The sequence below is a fragment of the Dermochelys coriacea genome, chromosome 24 (assembly GCF_009764565.3).
Source record: "Dermochelys coriacea isolate rDerCor1 chromosome 24, rDerCor1.pri.v4, whole genome shotgun sequence".
NCBI classification, from domain to species: Eukaryota; Metazoa; Chordata; order Testudines; family Dermochelyidae; genus Dermochelys; species Dermochelys coriacea.
In genome coordinates, this window is record NC_050091.1 from 1,579,117 (window position 1) to 1,603,069 (window position 23,953).

At 53.6% G+C, this 23,953-nt stretch overlaps 1 protein-coding gene across 3 annotated transcripts in view; it reads right to left on the reverse strand.

The window, feature by feature from the left end:
* Window positions 1-23,953, reverse strand: part of INTS3 (integrator complex subunit 3) — a 69,461-nt gene that overhangs the window by 35,106 nt on the left and 10,402 nt on the right. For all 3 annotated transcript variants that reach the window (XM_038382563.2, XM_038382564.2, XM_043501823.1), the window contains exons 3-9: window positions 23,659-23,742; window positions 15,090-15,203; window positions 14,664-14,748; window positions 10,703-10,769; window positions 5,949-6,093; window positions 4,817-4,946; window positions 1,465-1,562 (exon numbers count right to left, since the gene is read on the reverse strand). In XM_038382563.2, the coding sequence (XP_038238491.1) occupies window positions 1,465-1,562; window positions 4,817-4,946; window positions 5,949-6,093; window positions 10,703-10,769; window positions 14,664-14,748; window positions 15,090-15,203; window positions 23,659-23,742 (723 nt within the window). The remainder of the gene's footprint in view (window positions 1-1,464; window positions 1,563-4,816; window positions 4,947-5,948; window positions 6,094-10,702; window positions 10,770-14,663; window positions 14,749-15,089; window positions 15,204-23,658; window positions 23,743-23,953) is intronic.

The window sequence follows — 23,953 nt, forward strand, 5'->3', positions numbered from 1 at the left end:
CAGCAGAAAGGACAGAACTGAGCTTTCTGCCAGAGACACACCCTGTGCCCCGATGCACCCTCCAGGACCCAAGTCCAGCACTCAGACCTTCGAAGTTGGTTTCCTTCCCACGGCAAGCTGCTGCAGCACGGGGAAGAGATGAGCTTCGCTTGCAAGGGGAAACAAACCCTGCCTGGTGTTTGCGCACCGAGAAAGGCTAACCCTGGCATCACTGTGGAGTTCCCGTTCCCTCTGGGAAGAGGCTGCAGGTTGGCAGAGCTCAGCTCACGCACCACACAGCAACCATATAAAAAAAGCAACCCCCCAGAAACCAGCCAGCTTGCAGCAAAGCTCCCCTGCCAAACCAATGCAATGCCTTTTAATGAGTGTCTCGGGCATGCTTCGCTCAGCACCGGCCGGCCACCCTTCCCTCCCTCTGCCAGCATACGGTGGCCAGAGTGGAGAAGGCTCATGTTTTTAACCCCAGACTCCCGACTCCAGCTTCCATGTCCCCCCCATTGCCGAGATCTGCTCCTCCGGACCCTGCTATCCCAGCCATGCAGAAACCGGCCTCAGCTAAACAACTGCAGCTGCAGTGGGATGAGCTCGCCTCCGCCCGCCCCCCCGGCATCACACACTGACAGGGGGCTAGAAGGCTATGCCTGGCCCAATCAAAGGCCACTAAACCAGACAGCCAAAGTAAACACTCAGCAGGAAGCCTTTCTACATCTGGGGCCAAATTCTATTCTTGGCGACATTTGGTTTACCCCAGAGCAACTCTAATGAAGTCATAAGGAGTGACTCCAAATTTACATGGCTGGCAATGAGCAAATCAGCTGGTCCACTCACTCTCCTCCTGCCACGCCCCTCTCTCAGGGGAAGCTGGAGTTGGCTGAAGAACCAGCTTCCCTGGAAAACAAAGGGAAAGGCTGAGCAGGCCCAGCCAAGGGGGCGCCACTTCCCCCATTCTGCTGGCCCCAGTGGGTCTATGGCAACCAACAGCTGTCACTCAGTCACTGGGTTAAATCCAGACCAGGCCGGGGCAGCTGATCTCTTGTTCTCTGGCCCGTCCAACCACTGCCCTGGCCCCCAGGTGGCAAAGCACCCTCCCAACCCCAGGGTGGTCTCTTCAACCCAGGGCTGAGCCACTCCAAAGGACAGCCTGGAGGGACTCTGCTCATATGGGGCTGGCTCTGGGGATTACCAGGGGCCTCTGCTTTCCAGAGCTGTCACTCTGGCACCTTCCCCAGCGTTAAGGTCACACTTACTTGCCTGCAACTTCACCTGCACAGAAACTGGCCTTCACCCAGCTGGCTGCCCCAGGAGCAGCTGGGGAAGGAGGATGGATGGGACAGGGTAGAAGCTCTCCAAGGTCCCCCACCCTCTAGAGCTAATGCACCCCCAATTCCATTGTGACTGATGGTACCCTGATTCCCCCTCCCCTCTCTGCTGGCTGGGATCCCTCTGGAAGAGCAGAGCTGTTACCCGGGACGTCATGAAGAGCAGCTTGGTCTCCATGTCAGGGGTAAGCCGACAGGCCAGGAACTTGCGAGAGGTCCTCAACTGAAGGAGCTGTAGGACACCTAAAAAGAAGAAAAGCCAAGAGGTCTGCCCTGCGCACACCCAGCCAGGTTCACCATGGCACCTGTGGAGAGCCGATCCCACTGTCCGCACTGGCTCCTGACCTTGCAGTGGATCTGAAAGTTCCTGTTAGATTAGGGCTTTGGGTATCGGGAAGGGGTGGAGATTTCGCTGAGGCTCCTGCGCTAACCACTAGACCACGCTCCCTCCCAGAGCTGGGAATAGAACTCAGGAGTCCTGTTAGCAGAGCAGATTACCCATCCCTGCTAGAGTACCCCTGGAAGAAAGCACGAGGACAGTTTGGGTTTTAACTGGGGTAAGTAGGTTCCCTGTCACAAGGACAAACATAAGAGCACTGGCTTTGCTCAGACCACAGCACTGACACAGGTCAGCCCCGGCGCAGACCGGAGGCATTCTCCAGGGGCTGCATGTGTTGGACTGCGAGTGGAACTCGTGCTCCTAGGTCTGTGAGATGCTGACAGCCTCACTACTGCAGGGTTTGGGTCAGCCACAGCACACACACAGCAGGGCTGGCTGGGCTGCAAACTCCACCTACTCCACTGCTGAGCTGTTTCCGGAGCCCGTTCACTCTGACCCCTCTCCACCAAGGCTGCCAACGACTGTCAGCTGGGATGCAGACACCTGTCTGCCATGAGAGCCGCCAGCTTGTCTCAGCTGCCCACGAGCCAGCAGGCCGACAGCAGCTCTCTGCTCCATTGCCAATCCCAGCCACTAACATTCATTTGGGACCCCACGGCATGGCTGTCCCATAGCACTGGGGATGGGGGTCCAGCTTAACCCCGGCACGTCCTCAGGGCTAGACGGGAGAGGAACCCCCGGAAGACAAAGAGGGGAAGAGAGGTATAGATGAACGACGTCCCAAAGGCCAGAGCCAGGCGAGGTGTGAGAAAGGGAGCCATGATAGCGGCAGAGAAGGCCTGTCATTCTTTGGCAGGGACTTGACTGACTTGCAGATCTGCTCACTCTGATGCCAGAGCAAGGGGTCAGAGTTACAGACACCAGGTGCAATTTGGTCTATTGGTATTGAAACCATTTCAATACACCCGAAACCCCGTCCTCACCTCCGGAGGGCGGGTGGAGAGGAGGAGAAAGGTTTTGCCTGCTTACAAGCTCAGAGCCTGAATGGAGAGAAAGGAGCTCTGCATGGAGTGAGCTGCACATCAGGGAAAGGCAACCTCAAAAAAGTCTTGCTTAATAAACGCTCCAAGCACCCACCGGGCGCTTGGGAGGGAACGAGTGCAGCTCCCTGTGTCCCCAGCTCTCTGGCGGGGCCAAGGCCTCCCTTCTCTGCCAGCCCCAGCACTTCGCAGCATGCTCTCCTGGGCCTGGCCAGCCTGCACCAGTCAGGGGGTGAGGTTTTCAGCACAAGGGATTGAGTCAGCATCAAAGGCAAAAGCAGACGCAAATAGCCAGCTGCCAGAGGGAACTGCGGTCCTGCCGAGTGCTTAGGCCAGGCTCTCAGCAGCAAGCACCAGGGCAGAGAACAGCAGCAGTACAAAACCAAACACCCACCAAGGCAAACTGCAGTAGGAAGATTCTGTGGGGGGGACCTTATGGTGAGGCACCAGCTGTGTGGCTGCTGTGGAGAGGAGATGCAAATGGGGACAGTTGCTGACCGATTTCCCTGGGTGAGGAGGGAGTTGCTGGGAAACTGGAGTAGCGCTTGTGAAGTGCCCAGGTCCTCCAGGGATGAACAGCCTCAGTGTTCAGCAGGAGAACTAGCTGATGGTTGGGGTAAATTCTCAGGGAGTTTAGAGCGGAAAAAAGATGCAGGGCTGAGCACCTGGAGACTGAGGACCTCTCCCTACCCTATGGATGGGCAGGGCTGCGCACACCAAAGCCTCCAGCACAGCGTCCCAGCCCTTACACCCAGGGACCCTCCTTCAGGGGTGAGGGGAGCTCAGTTACGAGGCACCCTTCAGCCCTGGCCTCTCTGCCAAGGCTACCAAAGGGGAAGGAGTCTGGGATCAGGAGGCTTAATGAGGTTTTGATTAGAAGACATGTTGCGAGCTTGCCTGAGTGGAACCAGAGTTCTTTAAAGTGCCATTAACACAGCCCCCCAGGACAAGGCATTGGGATAGCGGACTTTCAAGTCCTCCTTCAGAAAGCTCATTAGAACTGCTGCAGACAGCTAACGAGGAGACGGCCTCCAGAGCAAGGAATAATTTATACTGAGACATATAGAGATCTAAAATAAAACAAGGCTATTTTAATCCGGCCTGTGCAGGGAGCTCTGTAATGGAGTGTTCCTGCTCGTCAGGTGTGCCAGCATACTGGGGAAAGATAATCACAGCAGCATCTGCTGCCCTTGCTCGATATTTCAAAGGTTCCCCAGGACTCTTTCCCGGGGAATTTGCAGAACTCAGATGCTTTCTATCACTGGGATCCACCTTCAGCTTTGTTTTCAGTTCAGACAATTAAAAATATTAATTACAATGAAGGAAGCTTTAACTCCAGAACATGTAATCAAACTGCACCATGTTTTCCTGGGGTCTGGCTGCCTTTTCCCTATTTGTAATTAAAGCTGGCTGAATTATTGATCGTGACATCTGGAAGGCTCAGAGCCCAGATGTGCATCAGGCCCTTGCGGTATGTAAGGAAATATGGAAGCCACTTGGGGACAAAGCCTGTGGCAGGAGACCCAGCCCAAGCTGCAGCCCAGCTCTGTAGCTCCCCACGGCCAAGGGGGCAGCAGGCAGGGCACAACTTAGTGTGTTTAAGCACTGGCCAAGAGTGGCTCTGGAGGGGAATCTGGTTCTGCCAGAGCTGGACTCATGAATGGCCTTTTAGAGGTGTGCGTGCAGGGGAACCCTCTCCTCCGAGAGCCCAGCAGAACAGAACAGTATATCGGAGCTGAGAAGCAGCCAGCTGCTCGAACTCTGCTGAGGATTTACGTTTGGCTCCAGGCGAGTCATGGAGCCCCGAGGAGGAGGGATCTGCTGGAGGGGAACGAGCCCTTGGGGGACACCGGGACTGTCCAGCTACTGCACTGGATTCTCCCCACATTGCTCTGCCCACAGTCTGGCAGTGCAAGCTAAGCGGTGCTGACAGTCCTCACTCACAATCGCCTGCCCCTTGTGGTTGGCTGTGCCTAGCTGTGTGCATCTAAGAGGATGCAAAGGTGTGTACGCACAGATGCGGGATGTCATGCGTGGCTGACCTGCAGCCAGAGCCCCGGCAGAGGCTCTAGGTGCTGCTGGCTGCGGCAGGGTAACTTCCCCTGTGCCCCACCTACCTGTGAACTGGGCACTCAGCGCCTGTGGATTGTGGATAAGGTCTTTCCAAAGCTGCTCAAATTCGGGTATCCTAGCAACGTTCTGCAAGAGTCTCACCAGGTCCCGGCCAATCATGAAGCAGTCCATGAACTTGGGGAAGGGAGAGGAGAGATCATGTATTGTTTACCTGCTCTTGAGGAGGGGGCTGTGGGGAGGGGTGGGGGGAGGCACCGGGAACATTCAGTTCTTGAACCTGAGAGCAGGCTCTGGATGATTCACTCTTTGCACAACATTTCCTCTCCTGCCCTGGCAGGCTGCTCCGCTTTTGAAGCTAGCAGGTTCTAAAGGGGCTGGATGACAGGAGGGAAGGTCAATGGCTATTTTAAAATGTTCTCTGGTGTAAAACAAACAACGGGGCCGTAAATCTAGTCCACATCTCCACAACTGTGGACAGTCTCTGAAGCTCAGCCCTTGATGCTTGAGCAGTCATGTCAGCTCAGGAGAAGGCGGGGGGTGGAAGGGAGACAGATGTGGGGTAGAGGGGCTGACCCCTACCTGCTGCGGAGAGCCATTCGTGCCAGCAGGACTGATAACCCTGAAGGGAAGCATGGCCCCGGAGTCCTCCAGCCTCCTCCGCCAAGCCGGGGGTTCTGTGGCTTCTAGAGCACGGGTGGGGACTGGCTGCACACCACAGAGATGCTGGCATTTTGGGGGGCTGCAGCTGGACGATGAGAAGGCATTGGTGCCTGTGATGAGCTTGAGGGAAATGGGCCTGGACCTGGGACAGAGGCCCCACAGGAACTAGCCCCATAAAACCAGCTGTTCTCAGTGCCAGGGGGAAGAGAGCTGGGCTGAGAACACACCAACCAATGGGCAAATTTCCAGCTAGGCATGCAGGGAGCAGAGCCCACCGCTTCCAATTTCACAGCAACCACGGGTGTCGCTTCCTGCACTCCAGACACCCCCCAACTGTATGGGGCAAGCTGAAAAGGGACATAGATTGACAGGGCTCAGACTCCTGGCGGAGGAAGGACCACAACCAGGTGTCTGCTGGGACAAACAGGTCTCCTCCTATCCCCACAACTGCACCCAAGCACTCCCTCAGAGGGGGACCTCTCCCGCTGCCAGAACCCCAATCACACAGCCCCTCACCCGTTCCCGGAGCAGGGAGATGCAGAAGTCCACCTCCTTCTGGCGCAGGGCCTGGAGCTGCGAGGTGCCGTGATGGTCGACGATGAGCCGCAGGTACGTGTACACGGCCATGGCAATCAGGATATTGCTCTTCAGCACCCACTCTCTGGAATTAAGCAAGGGACAGCACCTTGAGCCAGCACCACCCTCCTCTCCAGCCAAGACCTGCTAAGCGCTCTATTAGCATTAATCCCCGTCCCAGAGGTGGGGAAACCGAGGCATGGGAGGAAGCAACTTCCCCTAGGTCACACAATTCAGCAGGTCCTGACCCCCAGCCCTGCTCTAAACACTGGATCACACGCTTTCCCGGAAGGGGTCAGGAGCAGGACTAAACAACTTACCCGGACTATAGCGAGAGCCAGTCACCTCTACCCTGCAACCTGTTATCTGTTAGGGCCCCAGGCCCACCAAATCCAGCTTCTTGCATCTCCCAGCCCCCTCCCAACCAGGAGTTGGTGCATGCTCAGCTCAGCTCACCCCCGGGGGGAGCACTCACCACACAGGGATACAGGCTTTTTCATCCAGCATTAGTGTGCAGGGTCCCCTACTTGGGGACTGAGTTACAGCTGGCCTTTTTAAAGCCGCATGAGGAGCAGATGGCACAGCCCTATGCTTACCTAGCCTTTAGCTAGTGTTAGAACATCAGTACCTCCTCCTCCTCCCGGCCCCAGCTTTATGCCGTCCATCATGCTTCCCACTTGGTCTATGCCCTCATCCACCAAGTACTGCCTCTCCGCCACACCCCAGCCCTGCCAGCAATCCTTCCCCTCTCTGCCAAGAGCCTTCTCACAAGCTGTTGCCTGGCTTCTCCTATCTGCATGGCCAGCACGCTGGGGCAGGGCGGGTTTCCCTGTGTGTGCAGTTCTGCATACATTGACAGGGCCATGCAACCTCAGGCCAGCTGGGGCACCCTGCAGGGTAACTGTATGCCAGTGACAAGGGGAATCAGCTGCTGGGCCATAGGGAAACTTGGCCTTAGTGTAACTTTCTGCACCCAGCAGCTCTCTCACGGCATCAATAGCCAGGACCCAGCGCACACAAAGTAGGGTAAACAGAACTAGAGACGTCCGATGCCGGCATTAGATCGCACAAGATGAGCTTTCATTCTTCCCAGCTCAGCCTGTCAGAGCAGATGGAGCCAGCAAACATTGGGAGTGTCCAGACCAGACAGTCACATGCCACTGATGTTAATGAAGCATCGACTTTGGAACAGCAGCTCCTCGTTTCATCAGGCTGCAGTTCTGGGCCGCCTCCTCGCTCACGGACTACGTGCATCATACGGTACACAATGTGGCACTGCTGAAAGATCCGGATCCCCAGGGCTATGGGACGAGTGGCAGCACCGGAGCAGGCTGTGCTTGTCCCTGTATTTTCAGTGAGCACAATGAGAACGGCCCCAGCAGCCTTCAGTAACACGCCAGCTAGTGCCCCCCTCACCTGACTGAGCAAGAACGCGAGAAGGAAAGGCAAACGAACAGGAGGGTGGGAGCACCAAGGGGACGGGGCAGGACTCGGAGTAAGCGGCTGTGACTGAGAATGGCGTAACAGGCTGCCCACCAGGGAGATACACAAGGCTGTAGCAGAGAGGCTGGGAGCAGCATCAGAGGAGAGACATTTGAGCAACACACTGGAGTCAGCGCTGCAGGGACCAACCCTGCCTCAGAGATGCGGGAGGGGCTGGGAGACCAAACAGGCCTTTCCCTCCAGTGCAAGTCTTAGCTGTGTATTGCACCTGCCCCACTCACAGCGCCCGGGTCTCTAACCCGGGCAACTGGCTCCAGCATCCGACAAAGATGGGCCCTCGCATGCTGCACAGACAGTGACACTCCTGGTCTGCCGGGCCTGGCGGGACCAAAGCTGGCGTCTCCCAGAAGCAGATGCATTCTGTCGAGCCAGGCCAGCAGCTGACTAGGTTTTGCTGCCAATCTAGCTAGTTACTTTGAGCACCCTCCCTGTGCAGTGCCCCGGGCCCTAACAGGCTCTAGAGGACAGGCACACAGGAGTTCTGGGACTGAGACCTTTGTCCCCTCACACGCTCTTGCCTGCTTCCAACACTACAAAGAACAATGTTTCTGTAATTCCACAATGCTGCCATTTACCTACAGTGAACTATTCACTCCGGACCTCAGCAGAATCAGAACCGATTCCCTGAACACAATGACAAATACTGCTGGCCAGTAAATTACCCAGCCTTGCTATTTGCAGCCATGAACTGGGAACAGGCCAGAATAGCTCAGTGCCTTTAGCGTGATTGATAATCACCCCCATCGCTCAGCTCGGAGAGCTGTAAATCAGAGCCCTGCACAAGGGTCACTGCATATGCGGCAGCTGTAACTCCAGGAGATAATGGCTCAATGGCAAATGAGTCAGCTGCCCTAAATCACCCAGGAGGGGCGGGGGGGGGAAGAGCCCACGAAGATGTGACTAGTGTTTGCTTTCCCAGGCACTCTAGACTGCCCCTAACCCCTGTGCTCGCACACAGCTTAAACAGGCAGTTGAGCTATCTGGACTGGCAGCAAGAAGCGGGGGTTGAGGTTGCATCTGGGCAGTGCCTGGAATCATTAAGGAACGAAGCCTGGTAGGCTGTCAGGTCAGTTTCCTCCCCTCACCCAACCAAGATGCGTACGAATATAAAACCATTGTCAAAAGGGGTCAAGAAGCCGCCAGCAGCCCCAGGATTAATGGATCCGGCAGACAGAGCAAATGAGCTTTTTCAAAAACATTTAGAGGCAGCATCATGTTCGCTTGGCCACTAGCGGCCAGTGGCTAAATTATCCAGTGTAGCAGAGATGGTGGGCTGGCCTCCTCTCCAAGCCAGCCAGAGCCCAGGGAGTGGCTCTGTTGTTGCTGTATTTAATTAAACCAAGCAGTCGACATTCTGAATGCAGAATTAGATTTTTCTCATGTGCTGTTTAATTAAAGTCTTGGCTTCCCCCTAATCAAAGGATATAAATCCCAGCAAAGAGCTGCAGGTTCTCCCTGCAGGCTCCCTCCCAGGGCTCAGCTCCGTTTGTGCTCAGGCATTCTCTGATCTGCATGTGCTGTGGAAAATCGAGCAATGCCTCCAAAAAGGGCTTAGCCTTTCCCCTCACATCGTTTCCCTGACAAACTCCTACCCTCAGGGGAAATCTCCTGTGATTTAATGCGCTGGGCTGGCTCCTGCACATCCCAGTCCAAATGTGGCTTTGAATCACATGGGAGAGAAGTTGTTTTCCCCCTGCAAACATTTTCTAGTCATTTGTTCGCAAGCAAAACCATAACATAACTTGGCAAGATGTGCAGCCTGCTTCAGAGGCGCCCCTGGAGCAGAGCAGCCACAATGCCTGGGACAGGAACTGGCAGGGCAATGCTGGGGCCCAAGGACAGAACAGTAGGGGTTGGGAGCAGGGGCAGGACTGAGGTGCATCAGCTGAGCTGACGGAGGGAAGCCCTAGCAGTGCTGACCGCTAATGATTACATAAACACGCGAACTAAGAACTCCCAACTGGTTTCTAGGCCATAGCAACAAGTCCCGGGCCTCGGCCCCCTCTAGCCATGCAGGTTTGTAGCAGATACACTAGATGGCACTGCGTGGCAGCGTGTAGGGAAAGGCGGCTTGCACAGTGGTACGCGGGAGCTGTACCATGATTGCTAAGCGCAGCAATCAGTAATTTTAGGAGAATTACTGTTATTATAAACAGCGAGTTGAGAAAATCAATCGTCTATTTAAAAGTAACGCCACCGCCCAGCTAAGGGCTACACTACCAAGTCTGTTTATCATCAATTAGCCCCCGCTTTACCAACAAAGGACAATGCAGAACCCGTAGGACAATGTCTCCCCATTGCCTGGCCACAGCAAATCATTGAAGGTTGCAGCCCCAGCAAAGCGGGGAGCTGTTGTTTAAGCACAGGAAGCTGACAAAGATCAGCTCTTGGGCAATGAATTCCAAACCACTCCTCTAAGAGGAACACCCTCCATCGGGACTCTGGAAAGTCAGGAGAAAAATATTCCTAGGAAACTGCTCCAGAAAGTCCTGGATGTTCTGTCCATGGCACAAGGTGACCAAGTCCCATTGTTTCAGGGGGAAGCTGGTCACATACAGGGGGAAGGCATCACGGCAGCACATTGCACAACTGGCTAGGAGCATTATGGGATATCAGCTTTCTGTGACCCACCACGCTAGAAGAACCGATGGTCTGATCCCACCTGGCATCGCCAGCTACATTACCAAATACCCAAGAGGTAACAGCCAGTTGTGCCAAGCGGGACACCTAGGAGGCAGCCAACACACCAACAACTGGTGCACGCTGCCAGCCCCAGCGCTTGGGAATGAGGATTTCGTGCTTATGGGGCGTGCTGCAGCCATGCAGTGGATTTCATGACAGAAGAACAAGATCCATGCCCTGCCATGGACTCAAGGCGAAGCCACATTCTGCTTTGGCCAGATCTGGTCCAGAGGGGCAGGGTCAGTTCCTTGCAACCCCAGTGCATCACCTAGCTGACAGCCCACAAGCCAACCTATGTGAAAAGCCATCAATATGTCCCCACTCATCCCACCCCAAACACACAACCCCTAACACATCCCTTGCCATGCCCAAGCAGGGAGGTCTCCATTAGCCCCATGGATGGCCAAAGAGCCAGTTCTCCCCAGCTCTCCCCATCACAGGCCAGCCCGCTGCTCCCGCCAGTCAGGAGACCTCTCCCAGCAACACTGCTGCCTCCCACCGCACCATACCTTTGCTCAGTCAGTATCTCAAGGACGTTCTCTGCCAGCCAGATATTCTTTGCCGTCACATCCCCACCTGCAACCAAGAGCACAACATGGGAGCAAACAGCTACTTGTGTTAATTGATGTAATTGTCTGTGATGTCAGCTTTATCCCAACCAGCCACAGTCTCTGCGAGGCAGAGCGCTATAATTACAGTATTTTCCTCCCCAGCTCAGTACAAGCCTCACATCAGGTCCATCCTGCCTGCCACAGAGGTACCTGGCTGCTTCCACACACATGTTCAGCATGTTCCCAGAAACAAGCATGGTGATTGCCATCATTTTCTGTTGTACACAAAAAATGAAGAGGGTCTTTGTTCCTCGAGCATGCTTGAGAGCAGAAGGGTCAGTTTCTGGAACACAGAGTCAATACTGGCAAACAGAGTGAGAGGCAGAAAGGGAAGAGATTTGGTGTTTATGGGAGAGGGGAAGTAAAAACCAGACACTTTAGAGAATGCCTGGGACAGGAATGCAATCGGTCGGGTAGGAAAACGGGGAACACAGCTCCACGCATTCAGGCATAAATGTAGTATCGTGAGTAGAGCAGGCAACTAGGACTCCTGCATTCTATTCCCAGCTCTGCCACTGAGTCACCTCATGAGCTTGGGCAAGTCACTTCTCCCTGGGCCAGAAAATCTGCAAAGCTTAGTGGATGTCTGCAAAGCGCTCGGAGATCTTCAGCTAAAGGCCTGATGGGAGTGCAAAGTCTTGTCTTGGATTCATAGATTCCAAGGCCAGAAGGGATCATTGTGATCATCTAGTCTGACCTGGATAACACAGGCCATAGAGCTTCCCAAAATAATGCCTAGAGCAGAGCTTTTAGAAAAACATCCTGTCTTGATTTAAAATTGTCAGTGATGGAGAATCTACCATACCCTTGGTAAATTGCCCCAATGGTTAATTACCCTCACTGTGGAAAATTTACGCTTTATTTCCAGTCTGCGTTTGTCTAGCTTCAGTTACCAGCCACTAGATCATGTTATGTCTTTCTCTACTAGACTGAAGAGCCCTTTGTTACATGTGTTCCCCATGTAGGTACTTACAGACTAAAAGTCACCCCTTAACCTTCACTTTGTTAATCGAAATAGATTGAGCTCTTTGAATCTTTCACTACGAGGCAGGTTTTCTAATCCTTTACTCATTCTCGGGGATCTTCTCTGAACCCTCTCCAATTTATCAACATTCTTCTTGAATTGTGGACACCAGATCTGGACACAAGATCCCAGCGATGGTCACACCAATGCCAGATACAGAGCTCAAATAACCTCTCTGCTCCTACTCAAGATTCCCGTTTATGCAGACAAGGATGGCATGTGCTCTTTTGGCCACAGCGTCGCACTGGGAGTCCAGGTTCAGCTGACTGTCCACTACGATGCCCAAATCTTTCCGAGACACTGCTTCCCAGGAAAGAGAGAGCCTGGCCTTTATTCCTAGATGTATACTTTTATATTTAGCCATCCTAAGCTGGTCAGTCCAGATCGCTGTGAATCAGTGACCTGTCCTCTGCATTATTTATCACTCCCACAATTGGTATGTCATCAGCAAGCTTTATCCATGATCAATTTATGTTTTCTTCCAGGTCATTGATTACAATGTTAAAAAACGCAGGGCCAGAACTCATCCCTGCAAGACCCCACTGGAAACGCACCCACTGAATGACAATTACATTCCGAGACCTGTATGCAGTGTTGTTGTAGCAGGTCAGTCCCAGGATATGAGAGAGACAAGGCGGCTGAGGTAATATCTTTTACTGAACCAACTTCTATTGGTGAGACAGGAAAGCTTTTGAGCTACGCTGAGCTCTTCTTCAGGTCTGGGAAAGGCACTAGTGTCACAGCTAAATACAAGATCAAACAGCTAGCACATACTGGTCCCTTAGAACATGAGCTAACTACTTATGATAACCTCTCTCTTTGATCTTGTATTTAGCTGTGACACTCTTAGAACTTTTCCCAGATCCGAAGAGCTCCGGGTAGCTCGACAGCTTCTCTCTCTCACTAACAGTAGTTAGTCCAATAAAAGATATCGCCTCACCCACCTTGTCATTCCGAAACCTAACGCTTAGCCAATGGTCAATACCTTTAATGCGTGCTATATTAATTGTATATCATTCTCCATCTTCATTGACTGAATCCCATATTAGCTGCTCTGAGATCAACGTAAAGCTGCTAAATCTATAATTACCTGGATTATCCCATTTACCCTCTTTAAAAACTTGGCACATTTGCTTTCTTCCAAACTTCTGGAACTTCCCCAGTGCTCCGAGACTAATTAAAAAATCAATGTTAACAGTCCAGAAAGCTCCTCAGCCTGCTCTTTTCAAACTCTTAGATACAAGTTATTTGGACTTGCTGATTTAAAAACGTCTAACTTTAGTAGCTTCTGTACACCATCCTCCAGAGATATTAGTGGAATGGAAAGAGTATTATTACCACTATATGATGTGAGACACCTATTTTTTCCCCAAACTCAGAACAGAAATATTTATTGAACATGTCTACCTTTTCTGCATCATTATTGATAATTCTACCATTTCCATCTAGTAATGGAGCAATATCATTGTCAGGATTCTATTTGTCCTGAATATATTTCGAAAACACCTTATTGTCCCCAACTCTGGGGCCACAGAGTTCTCCTTGTGTCCCTTTGCTTCCCTTATCAATTTTCCACAATTCTTGAGGGAAAGTCCTTACTATCAACTTTCCCTTTCTTCCAGACATTTTTCACAGCTGCCTTCACTTCCCCTCTAAATGAGATCCCCAGCAAGTCGCCAGCATGAAGCTGGAGCACTTTGCTAACGGTGCTAGAAGCCCAGAGCTGTACTCAGATGTTTGGAAATACAGAAGTGCATATGAGGCACACTGCAAGCAATTGCAATGTGATCATAACAATTAAGGCATCATAAAAATAGCAAAATGCAGGACAGCAGTGTCATTAGAGTAGAATGGGGCCCTGCACAGGGAGCCTCAATTGAAGGGAAACAGGGACACCATCACCATGTTTATTACATTGTGAAAGGGGGCAGGATGGGGGAGGGGCTGATTCGTTCTCAGCATTTGGCCCCCCCAACCCAGCCTTGCCCTCCCCCTCCCTGCAGTCGAGGGGATGGTTTCCATTGCCAGCTGGGCCAGCCCCATGTCATAGATGTAGACAATAAAAATGAAATGTCAAGTTTTATTATGCAATGCAAATTCCTCCTCCCTGGATGTAGGTGCCTAGTGCTGACGGGTGGTGACACTGCTCTGTGGACCTGGAATGGCACAGAGGGGGCTGTTTACACGGAGAACTAGGGGGAGCAAACGAGCTGTTACCACATGACCAGGCCCTGTCCCTGTCCCTCTGGAGGCGTTACGGGCCCTGCATGGGAGAGTCCCAGCTCAGGGAATGCGAGCACCCACCTTGGCTGCCCGTGTGTCAGAGATGGGTCAGGGCTGGTCTTGGTGGTTCTCTTGTGCCAGGCCAGCCAGCCAGGCCACAGGGCCCGAGATGCTGACAAGCTGAGGAATCTACACGCCCACTGGCTGTTCCAGAGACTTTTCGGCACTAGGCTGCCTAACCTCACCCTGCTCCTTGCTGGCCCAGCCCAGGGATCAACCCTCACAGGGAGGACACAGATTCCCAGGTCTAAGCAGCAGCTCCACGAGCCTCTCCATCCCCTGACAGGTAGGTTTAGCCGGCTCTTGGAAACCCACCACTGCTGCAAAGCGAGGCTCTGCAAGCTGGGCGTGAGCAGCTCCATTGCAAGCCCCGACCCATCCCAGCTTGGGCAAGGCATCACAGACCCCAAGCAAGGCAGCGTGCTGTGTTCCAGCTGCCATGGGGTGGGTCTCCTGCTGGCGCAGCCATAGCTGGGCAGGGCCCTGGGGCAGTGCAGCGCAATGGTGGCCAGTCCCTACTGCTGCAGGAACCTGGCCCAAGGTGGCACTCACCTGCAATCTGCTTCATGAAGGTCATGCAGACGCCATCTGCCCCGAGCACCCCGCTCTTCACCAGCTCCCGCAGCAGCCACACCAGCTGGAGACATAGAAGAACAGAGCCAGCATGAGAGGGGGAATTTGATGCAGTTTCAAGCGCATATCCCGGCACAGCCTTGGCCACAGAGCCACGACTACACCTCTGTGGCACAAGACAGACACACCCTCACAGCCCCAAGTTCATTAGGGTCACATCTAAGAGGGTGTTAGCAGCCATGGGGGGAGAGGACACTCATCCAACATTGCTCTTTCCTCCACATTCCCTTCCCCCTTATGGTTCCAATCCCACCACCAAACCCCAAGATGCTGAGTCCCTTGTCCCCTTTCCGCTCTCACCAGGGCCGATATCAGGTTCGACTCCAAGGCAGGTTCCCCTCTCACCTGAGTCCGACAGGCATCCTGCAGCTTCAAGTACTTTTCCATGAGAATCTGGTTGATCTTGTTTAGAACAATGTTCATGCCATCTCGACTCACCAACGCCAGGTCCCGGTAACACTGCAGCAGAGACAACGTGGGGGGAGATGGGTACAGGTGACCCCACCTGAGCAGCATAATGAACGGATTGATTTATAAAGCCCCTGATCCTGGCTGAGGGCTTGGGACACTCAAACTAGCACCAGAATCGGCATGTAAAGCAGGAGCATCCCCAGGAATCCAGACAGAGGGAATAGCCTGGGTCATTGTGTTGGAGAGCCAAGTTCCCTTCCCCTCAGACTTGGCCTAGCTCTGTCACACCAAGCTAGAGTTTTATTCCACCCGAGTCCCCTCTCAGCCTCTGTGCTGGCCCCTTTGATCACTGGTTCATGGGCTAGCCCAGTTCTCCTGCACTCAGAACTCCCCCCAAAGGCAAGGCTGGTTCACAATGGTGGTGAAAGTTGCTGGATCAATGGAGCTGGGGCCCAAAGTGCCCCACACCCACGCTTCTTGCCCCCCATGTTCTGCCCTGCCGAGACCAATGCTAGAAGTGAAACAGGAGTTCAGTCTGTGGCCCATTTAGTCCTCAGCCTTTCCACTTGTGGCGCAGAGGGCAGTGCATGTGGAGGTCTGGCCTAATAAAGAAGAACCCCACACATCCCAATCCCCAAAGCCTCCCCTCTTACAACACTCCTGGGTCTCAGACACCAGCCACAGTTGATGCTGCACCAAAAAGACCTACATCAGTCAGGATAACTAACTCAAAGCATGACAGGGCTCTGGCTAACCAGTGGTGCCCGGAGATGCAGCAGCGAACGCAGGCTACTCCCATGCCACCTGCTCCTTCCCACATCACTGCTAGCCATGGATGGCTTCCCACTCATCAAGCAGAGACCAGGGGATAGGCTGTTAAATTAGCCTAACTTCAGTTCACAGACCAACCCATACCACTGAAATCCAGACCCCCCCCCTCACGCAGGGCAGACCCTGGAGACAGCCAATTCTAGGTGTCACATTCTCAGCAAAGGACGGGCCTTTCCAAAAACAAGTGGCCAAGGTGTAACCAGGGCGCAGGGCTGACACCTCTGCCCGGCTTCCTCTTGCCTCCTCTCCAAGCGGTGGGATGGGAGTGATTAGGAAGTAATTTGCTAAGTCATTCCACATGAATGTTAATTTGTGCTGTTAAATGTCATGCTATTCCGGAGAGCAGAGCTGTGGTCTCATCATTCTCCTCTGGAGAGTTAACGAGGCCCTGGAAGAGCTCTTTGATTGGACTCCCCACACTCAGGTGCTCTCCCCCTTTCATGCAGCATCTGAAGGGATAAAACACTCACGCAATAGGTGGAGGTTTCGTGTGGCTTTTTATCAATCCAAGATGCTAAAGGAGCTTCCGTAAACAGGAGCCAGAGCCCAGCCCGCTGAGCCGCCTGCTGCCTCCCCAGGGAACGTTGGCCTTTAATGCCAACCTCAGGCAGTTGCCTCGCCGGCTTCAACCTAACACACACCACTGCACCTCCTGCAAGGCCTGCGAGTCGCAGAGATGGAAGGGGCTGATGGGATCCACTGGTCCGGGACTACACCACACGCTAAGCTCCCTACTGCTTTGTCCAGTCTCAGATGACCAGGCTGCTACCTCTTCCCACAGGACTATGCCAGAGTCAGCACCCCTCCTGGTGCAGATCTTACCTCTTCCTGTCCTTAATTACAGCCAGTGGTGAGCTGGAGTCAGTTCGCTAGAACCGGTTGTCAAATTTAGAAGCCCTTTTAGAACTGGTTGTCTCGCGAGGGACAACCGGTTCCAAAAGGGCTTATAAATTTAACAACCGGCCAAAAGTGGCACCTTAGGCGTCAACTCCGTGGGTGCTCCGGGGCTGGAGCACCCACGGGGAAAATTTGGTGGGCGCAGAGCACCCACCGGCAGCTCCCCGCCCAGCCCCAGCTCACCTCCGCTCCGCCTCCTCCCCTGAACATGCCGCCCACGCCGCAGCAGGTAACCCGGAGGGGGTGGGGGCGCAGGGGAACCGCTCCCCACCCCAGCTCGCCTCCGCCTCCCTGGGCCTGAGCACGAAGCCGCAGCCTGCTTCTGAGCCCTCCCAGGCTTCCCCCGCAAACAGCTGATTTGCGGGAAGCCGGGGGGGGGGAGGCGGAGAAGCAGGGCGGGGCGGCACATTCAGGGGAGGAGGCGGAGTGGAGGTGAGCTGGGGCTGGGCGCGGGGTAGGGAGCTGCCGGTGGGGGCTCTGCACCCACCAAATTTTCCCCGTGGATGCTCCAGCCCCGGAGCACCCATGGAGTCAGTGCCTAAGGCGCCACTTTTGATGTGATCAGTGGGGGGAGCAGCCGCTCCCCCTGCTCCCCCCTAGCTATGCTACCTGCCACTAGGAGCCAGGGGGACCTGCTGGATGCTTCCTGGGAGCTGCCACAGGTAAGCACCACCGGGACTCCCCACCTCACCCCCCGGCAGGTCCCTCTGGCTCTTAGGGACAGGGTGGGCACCCACTACGGCAGCCCACGAGACCCTCCTGCCCGGCTCTGGGGGCAGTCAGGGGACAGGGGAGGAGGATAGATGGGGCAGGAGTCCCGGGGGGGGCTATGACCCCCTCATGGGGTGAGGAGGGAACCAGTTAAGATTTTGGCAGATCATCACTGATTACAGCCCATGACACTCTGCTACTAGTCCCTTGAAGGCCTTCAGTGACCCCCAGCATTTCCCCTCACAGACAATTATGTCCCTGTGTCCTTAGTAGTGCTCATGAGATCCACATCTGGCCTTCAGTATCTTTCCTTGTACGCAGCATTGTCTCAGGATATCACTCCACCTGCCCTGTCTCTCTAGTATCTTTCCTTGTCAGTCAGTAATGTCTACTGCTTTTCTCAGACTCCTCTCCTGTGTGGTATCCTCCTGCTGCTGCGAGCTTCCCCTCCCTGCACCCAGAGGTGAGGCCTGTCTGCATTTAACCCCGGGCACACCGACCTAGTGACCCAAGGAAGCTGTATGGTCAAGGAAACCCTTACCATGACACCCAAGGACAGTGGGGTTCAAAGCATTGCTCTGAAAGAGAAACTTGCTGAGGTTCCAGGACTCGAACCTGCTGGCTTCATATAGCTACAGCTCCCTGTGACAGCTACCTCATGGCCATGCTCCATGGGGGTAACACACCCGAAGCTCCGCTGTGCGAGTCCAGAGGGAGCCTTCACTTGGACTGTGACACGACACCCACAGAGCCCAGCCCAAGAGACCTTTGACCGGTTCCTGACTCTCAAAAAGTGGGAGGACCAAGCTTGGAGGAGGACAGTCTGTGTGATGGGGGCCTGTTTCTAAAAGGCCCCAGAGGAGGGGAGAGCAGCAAGAACAGAGACTCAGAAGGTGCTGCCTGAGCGCTGGGTATTTTGGTGCCATGGGGAAGGATGCAGCCGGCCCACCCAACAGGTCCTGCTGTATTTCAACTTCTCACTCCACATGGGCCTCAAAGGGCTTGGGGAAATGAAATTTGTTTGTTTAAGAGCAGATCTGGAACTGGACTCAGCTCAAGGTGGAATTCGGACGGTGAGTACAAGTCGCACTGTTACTCAGCCCCTGGAGTTCCACGTCTCACCCACAGAGACCCAAGCAGATGAGATGGGATCCTTGTTAACCCGTCTTGAGCACAGGATGGGGAGCAAAGGGTGGGTGGCGTGAGGAGAAAAGACCCTGCTTGGATGGCAAGGGAGGGGAACCTGAGTCACCAGATGAGTTTCAAGGATGCAAGTGATTCATCATCTCGTCCCTGCTCTCGGTAGGTCAGAGCCACCCCCTCAGACAGGCCATTTAATTAATAGGAAGGGAACAGCCTGATGGATGTGCAGTTTAGATAGATAAATCAGGCCATGCGGAAGAGCCTCCCCTTCCAAAAGGAGGGGGGGCGCATGATGGAGACCCAAGGGAAAATGGGCACTTCAGACTCGGGGGAGAGGTTCCGTTTGCCCTCTTGTCCCAGAGCAGAAGTTAATTAAAGCAAAATGGCACAAGGTGGAGGAGGCAGCTTCTTATACATCATCCGCTGTCACTTGGATATTTGAAGGGCCGAGTGTCCTGGCTCACAGCTGGACAAGTTTACCAGGCTAATCTCTGCCAGCGTGGGGGGCTACATCCCTCAGCTGATCCTCAACAGGCTGGGAAGGGGGCGGCTGTGATCCCATTTCTTCTTAATCAGCCAGCAAGGTGTCGGTGGCCTCCCACACCAGCAGTGGGAGGCACAGAGCTGTCTTTTAACAAGGTCTCCACAAAAAGCAGGGGAAGTTGTAGGTCCAACCCGCTTTTGGCGCTTGTCTCCCCACCAGGCAATGCTGGGGCTGCAGCGAGGCAGGAGAGAAAGGGATACCAATGCATGGAACTGGGACGCAAGAAGGGATGACCAAAGGAGCCCGCACAAAACAGTACTGTCATCAGAGAACAGGATGGATGGGATGCTGGGAGGAATGGGGAGCAAAACAAGTTTAGTGAGAGGCCCCAGCATGAAGGATACCCAATTTACGCAGTGGCAATGAACGGCAAGTACCACGTCAGCCACATTTCCAGCCAACACAAATTAAATGAGTGAGACTTGCAGATCAGCCCCACTGGTGTCTGAACTCCCCACAAATGGCCAGAGTCTGTGTGCCCAGCCGCAGCCGCACGCCTCCAGCCGCAGCCCCATTGGAGCTCAGGAGTTACCAACCGTGGTTACGCAGATGTCAACACATACCAAGGAGATTTGGGAGTAAGGAAACGAAGATGAGAGATGTGGGGTGGGGTGGAGTCTCGGGGGGTCAAACTGCAGATAAAGAGCAGGAGACACTAATAAGGTATTCCATCCCCTTGGCCTTCGCGCCCAGAAATCCTCAGGCAGCACATCCCCGTTTTTGCAGGAGACACGATACCGTGGCCCTGGCTCTTGTGATCATTACAGATCCCACACCCTTTCTGTGGCCGCTAACCCCAGCATCCTGGCCACGTTCCATGCCAGGAGTTACCTTCCACCAACCAATTCCCCCAGGGGGTTCCCGGGCCAGTTCTCCCTCCTGAGCAGTTGCAGGGCTCTGGTGAGCAGCTGTCACAGGCCCCACTAGAGCTGACTGTGCTTCTGTGATGGGAGAAGGGATTCCTGAACCTGTCAGCTTTGTGGGAAGGGAGCTTTGCCCCTCATGCAAGGATCTCAAAGCCTGCCCCAAGCAGTGAGCCACACAAGCCCCTTATCAGCTGGGCAAGCTATATCCCCCCTTTACAGACAGAGATGGGAGTCACAGAGGGATGCGGGGACTTGCCAAGGTCATGCAATGAGCCAATGGCAGAGCCAGAAATAAAACTCTGCAGTCCTGGCTCCAGATGCCTGCTGGGGACTAGGTGGGGGGGAAGGAAGGAGTCAATGACCGACCACAACAGAACCCCACCCCCATCCCGGTGGCTGATCCAATTATCCCCCAAGAACAGGGATGTGCTTGACCAAAGCAGCGGAGCCTGGCAGGTGGCTAACGAGTAGGGCCGTGAGCAGCAGCTGTGCCCTCCACTGCCACTGCCACGGCAGAGTGATTCACTGCCTGTCAGCAGCACGGTGTCACAGACGCAGGCTCTGCCCCTCACCGCCCTTCCCACAGGGGAACGTACGGAGAACACAGAGCAGGTGGGAACTGTTTGCCCGGCCTCGCTCTACCCCATGCAGTGGGGCAGCCATGGGCACAGCACAGATTAAAGGGAAGGAGGATACTGGCGCTGCAAACACAAGGAAGAGTCTGACTGGAGACCCCTTCGACCGGGTACAGGTGTCAGAGGTGCCAGGACACCCCTGCCCTGCCTGAGCGATTGTTTGTCACAACTCACCAGAAGGGGATTTCACTCTAATTGGAAGAGTTTAACCCTTTAAGAGACTACATAGTCTCCATACAGAGCATGCGGACTGCGGTGAGCACTTAGCCTACACTTTGGGGTGGCCATTGAGCTGGAGCAGAGGAAGAAGCTGTGGGAGGCAGGCACCCAGTTACGTGATATTTGTCACTGCAGATATTTGTCACTGAACTGTCTGGGGCCTAGTTCAGAACCAGCCTGGTCGAGATTTTTCTGAGCACTGGCACCACATGCGCAGCCCTGACGGAGAGAATCGGTTTGTGTCCTTGCTGCACCAGCCACTCCGGAGCCAAGACTTGGAAGCAGCTTTGGCGACTGATGGGAGAGGCGGAACAGAACCCAGTTCAGCCAAGGGGAAGCCTGCTTGCATCAGCAAAGAGTGTGTGTGTGTGGGGGGGGGGGTGGAGTCTAGCGATCAGGGAGGGGTGTTGTTTGGTTTGGTATTTTAAGAATAGTCATTTTGGGGACATAACTACAACTCCACTGAAAGAGACACCCCCCGCTTAGCAGTCCTGGCTCAGTGGTGAAGGTGGAACTATGGCCCTGGTTTAGAGAGCCCGAGTCTTAAAGCACTGGCTCAGCGAAGAGAGAAAATTGCACGAGTCCAATTGCAGTGCATCCCTAACGCTTGGCCACTCAGCCCTGCTCACACCAGACCACGAAGAGCCCTCACCTCCAGAGTTTACTTCAATCCCTTTAAATGCTGCACGTTGCCTAACCACAAACACCCCTTAGCATCACTGAACTCCCAGCCCTTCCAGGGCTGCTTTTGGGCCAATGCGGCAAGTGAAAGCCCTCGGTATGTGTCATGGTACTGAGAGAATGGGCAGTTCCCTGACTCCATGACAGAACACTGCCAATGACCTGTTTCCGAACATGCAGCCATCAGGAACAGTGCCAGCATTCCAGGACCCCAGGGAAAGGCCTGGGACACCCGCTGATCCAGTCACACAGTCAAAGCTCAGCAGCAACAATAACCTTTCTGAGCTGGAGAGAGACACCTCCTCCCCCAGAACATGCACATGCTCCACTGCTCCTGTTTCTCAACTGGCTCAGGGCCTCTGTGCTACTCCAGCTCTTGTCACTCCAGGGACCTCAGGTACTTTAGAGGGGAACCTCCCCACACACTCACACGGCATCCACCTCACTTCATGAAGAATCATGATGCTCTGGAATATTTTCCAGTTCAGGAGAACAACCACAATCTCCAAGGGGTTGCATCCAAAAACTCCCTCCCAAAGCAACCAGCAATTTCAGATGTACACTGATTTTAAACCAGAAAACAGTTTCAAACCCATTATCAGGCTGTACTAGAAACAAACAAGAGGACCATGTTTAAACAAAACACACACTGTTGACTCATGTTCTTCATTTCTATATGACAGCCAAGGCTTCCAGAGAAGTGACAGGAGAAAAGGGGGAAATGATTGACGGGGTTCAACAAGGAGCTGCTTTCCCTGTCAATTCAATTACTAGACAGCAAACCCATTTCATTAACACAGCTACTAGCTCACATACCTAGTCTCTCTAATCAGATCTCCCCAGCACTGTTACCCTTCCCCTCTTCTCTCTGTTATACACACTTGTTGACTTTCATCTTCACTTCACTGGGCTCTTCAGAACAAGTGACTGTCTCTTACTGTGTGTTTGCAACATGAATAATACAGCAAAAAGCTGTACTCGTTTTTACCTCCAGTTCCCTGCTTAAGGTGACCAGGTAGGCAGGCATGCATGCTACAGCAGAAAGTCAGTGTCAGTCAGTGGCTAGTGCAAAAGGCTGCATGTAGAGAAGCCCAGGATGGGAGTTTCAAATACTAACACATGACCCGGTGTTTCTGGCAGGGTTGCTTGGCCATCTTGTGCCTTAGCTACTCCTGCTGAGAAGCTGTTCGCAATCTGCATCTCAAAGTATTTGGATGGCATTTCATTGCATTTGCAAAGCAGAGCAAATCCCTTTACTAAATCCTTCTACCTACAATGCAGTCACAGTTTCTACAAGAAAAAAAAAAATCACGCTCGATTTCATTCCCAAAACGCTTCATTGGTTTGCAGCAACACTGTCTAACCTGCATCCAGGAAATTAAATAGCTGTCAACAGCTCATTCCAAAAGATATTTGAAAATAAAATCCAGCTTGCCAACTTATTAGAGCTGGGCTGCTCACACACAGTTTTGCTTATGAAATGAATTTGTTTATTATCTAGATTTTAGATAATTACTTTTGTACGCAAATACATCTGGCCAGCCAGAAACATCTCCATTCTGGAACCGCAGAGACAGGAGGTAACAGCCTTCCTCAGTTCCCATCATTTATTTAGGACACCACCACCCCCATGCCTCCACCAAAAACAATTAACCCAAAAGCTGCCAAAGATACTGCCACCAAGACTCTGTTCCTTGGTACGACAGCATTAGCATCCCCCAGAATAGCTGCTGTTGCTGTAATACAAAGGCCAATGTTGGTGCCATGTGAACACACTGAAAGTAGAACAGTAGGAGCTGAGTAATCTCCTCCATACCATCAGCATCACTCACTGAGCTGAGGACACCAGCCCAAGGAGCCCTCAGTGCCTGCAGGTGCCTCTGGAAAGCCGCCAGTTAGAAATGTCTTGTCTGGCAAGCAGAGCACCCAGTGAAAGAAGCCATCCCCAGGCAGGAGCTGGGCATACCGTGCCTTACCTTCTGTGCCTGAGTTGGCTCCGTGAGGACCAGGGTGAAGAGGCCCAGACAGATCTCCTCATGCTGAGGGGCTCCTTTACACACCTGCGAGGGGAAAGGGAAGCAACACGGGTGAGCAACACTAGGCCTCGCTTAGGTGGGGTGTTGACGATGCGAGAGGCTCTTCTCAGTTCTAGGATAGGGACGCTCCATACCAGCACATAGCTGCCCCCAGGGAATTCAGCAGCAGAAAGTTACAGAGCTTCCCCATCGTTCATATCTGCAAAGTCCATCGAGTCCTGTGCCTGTATCTCCT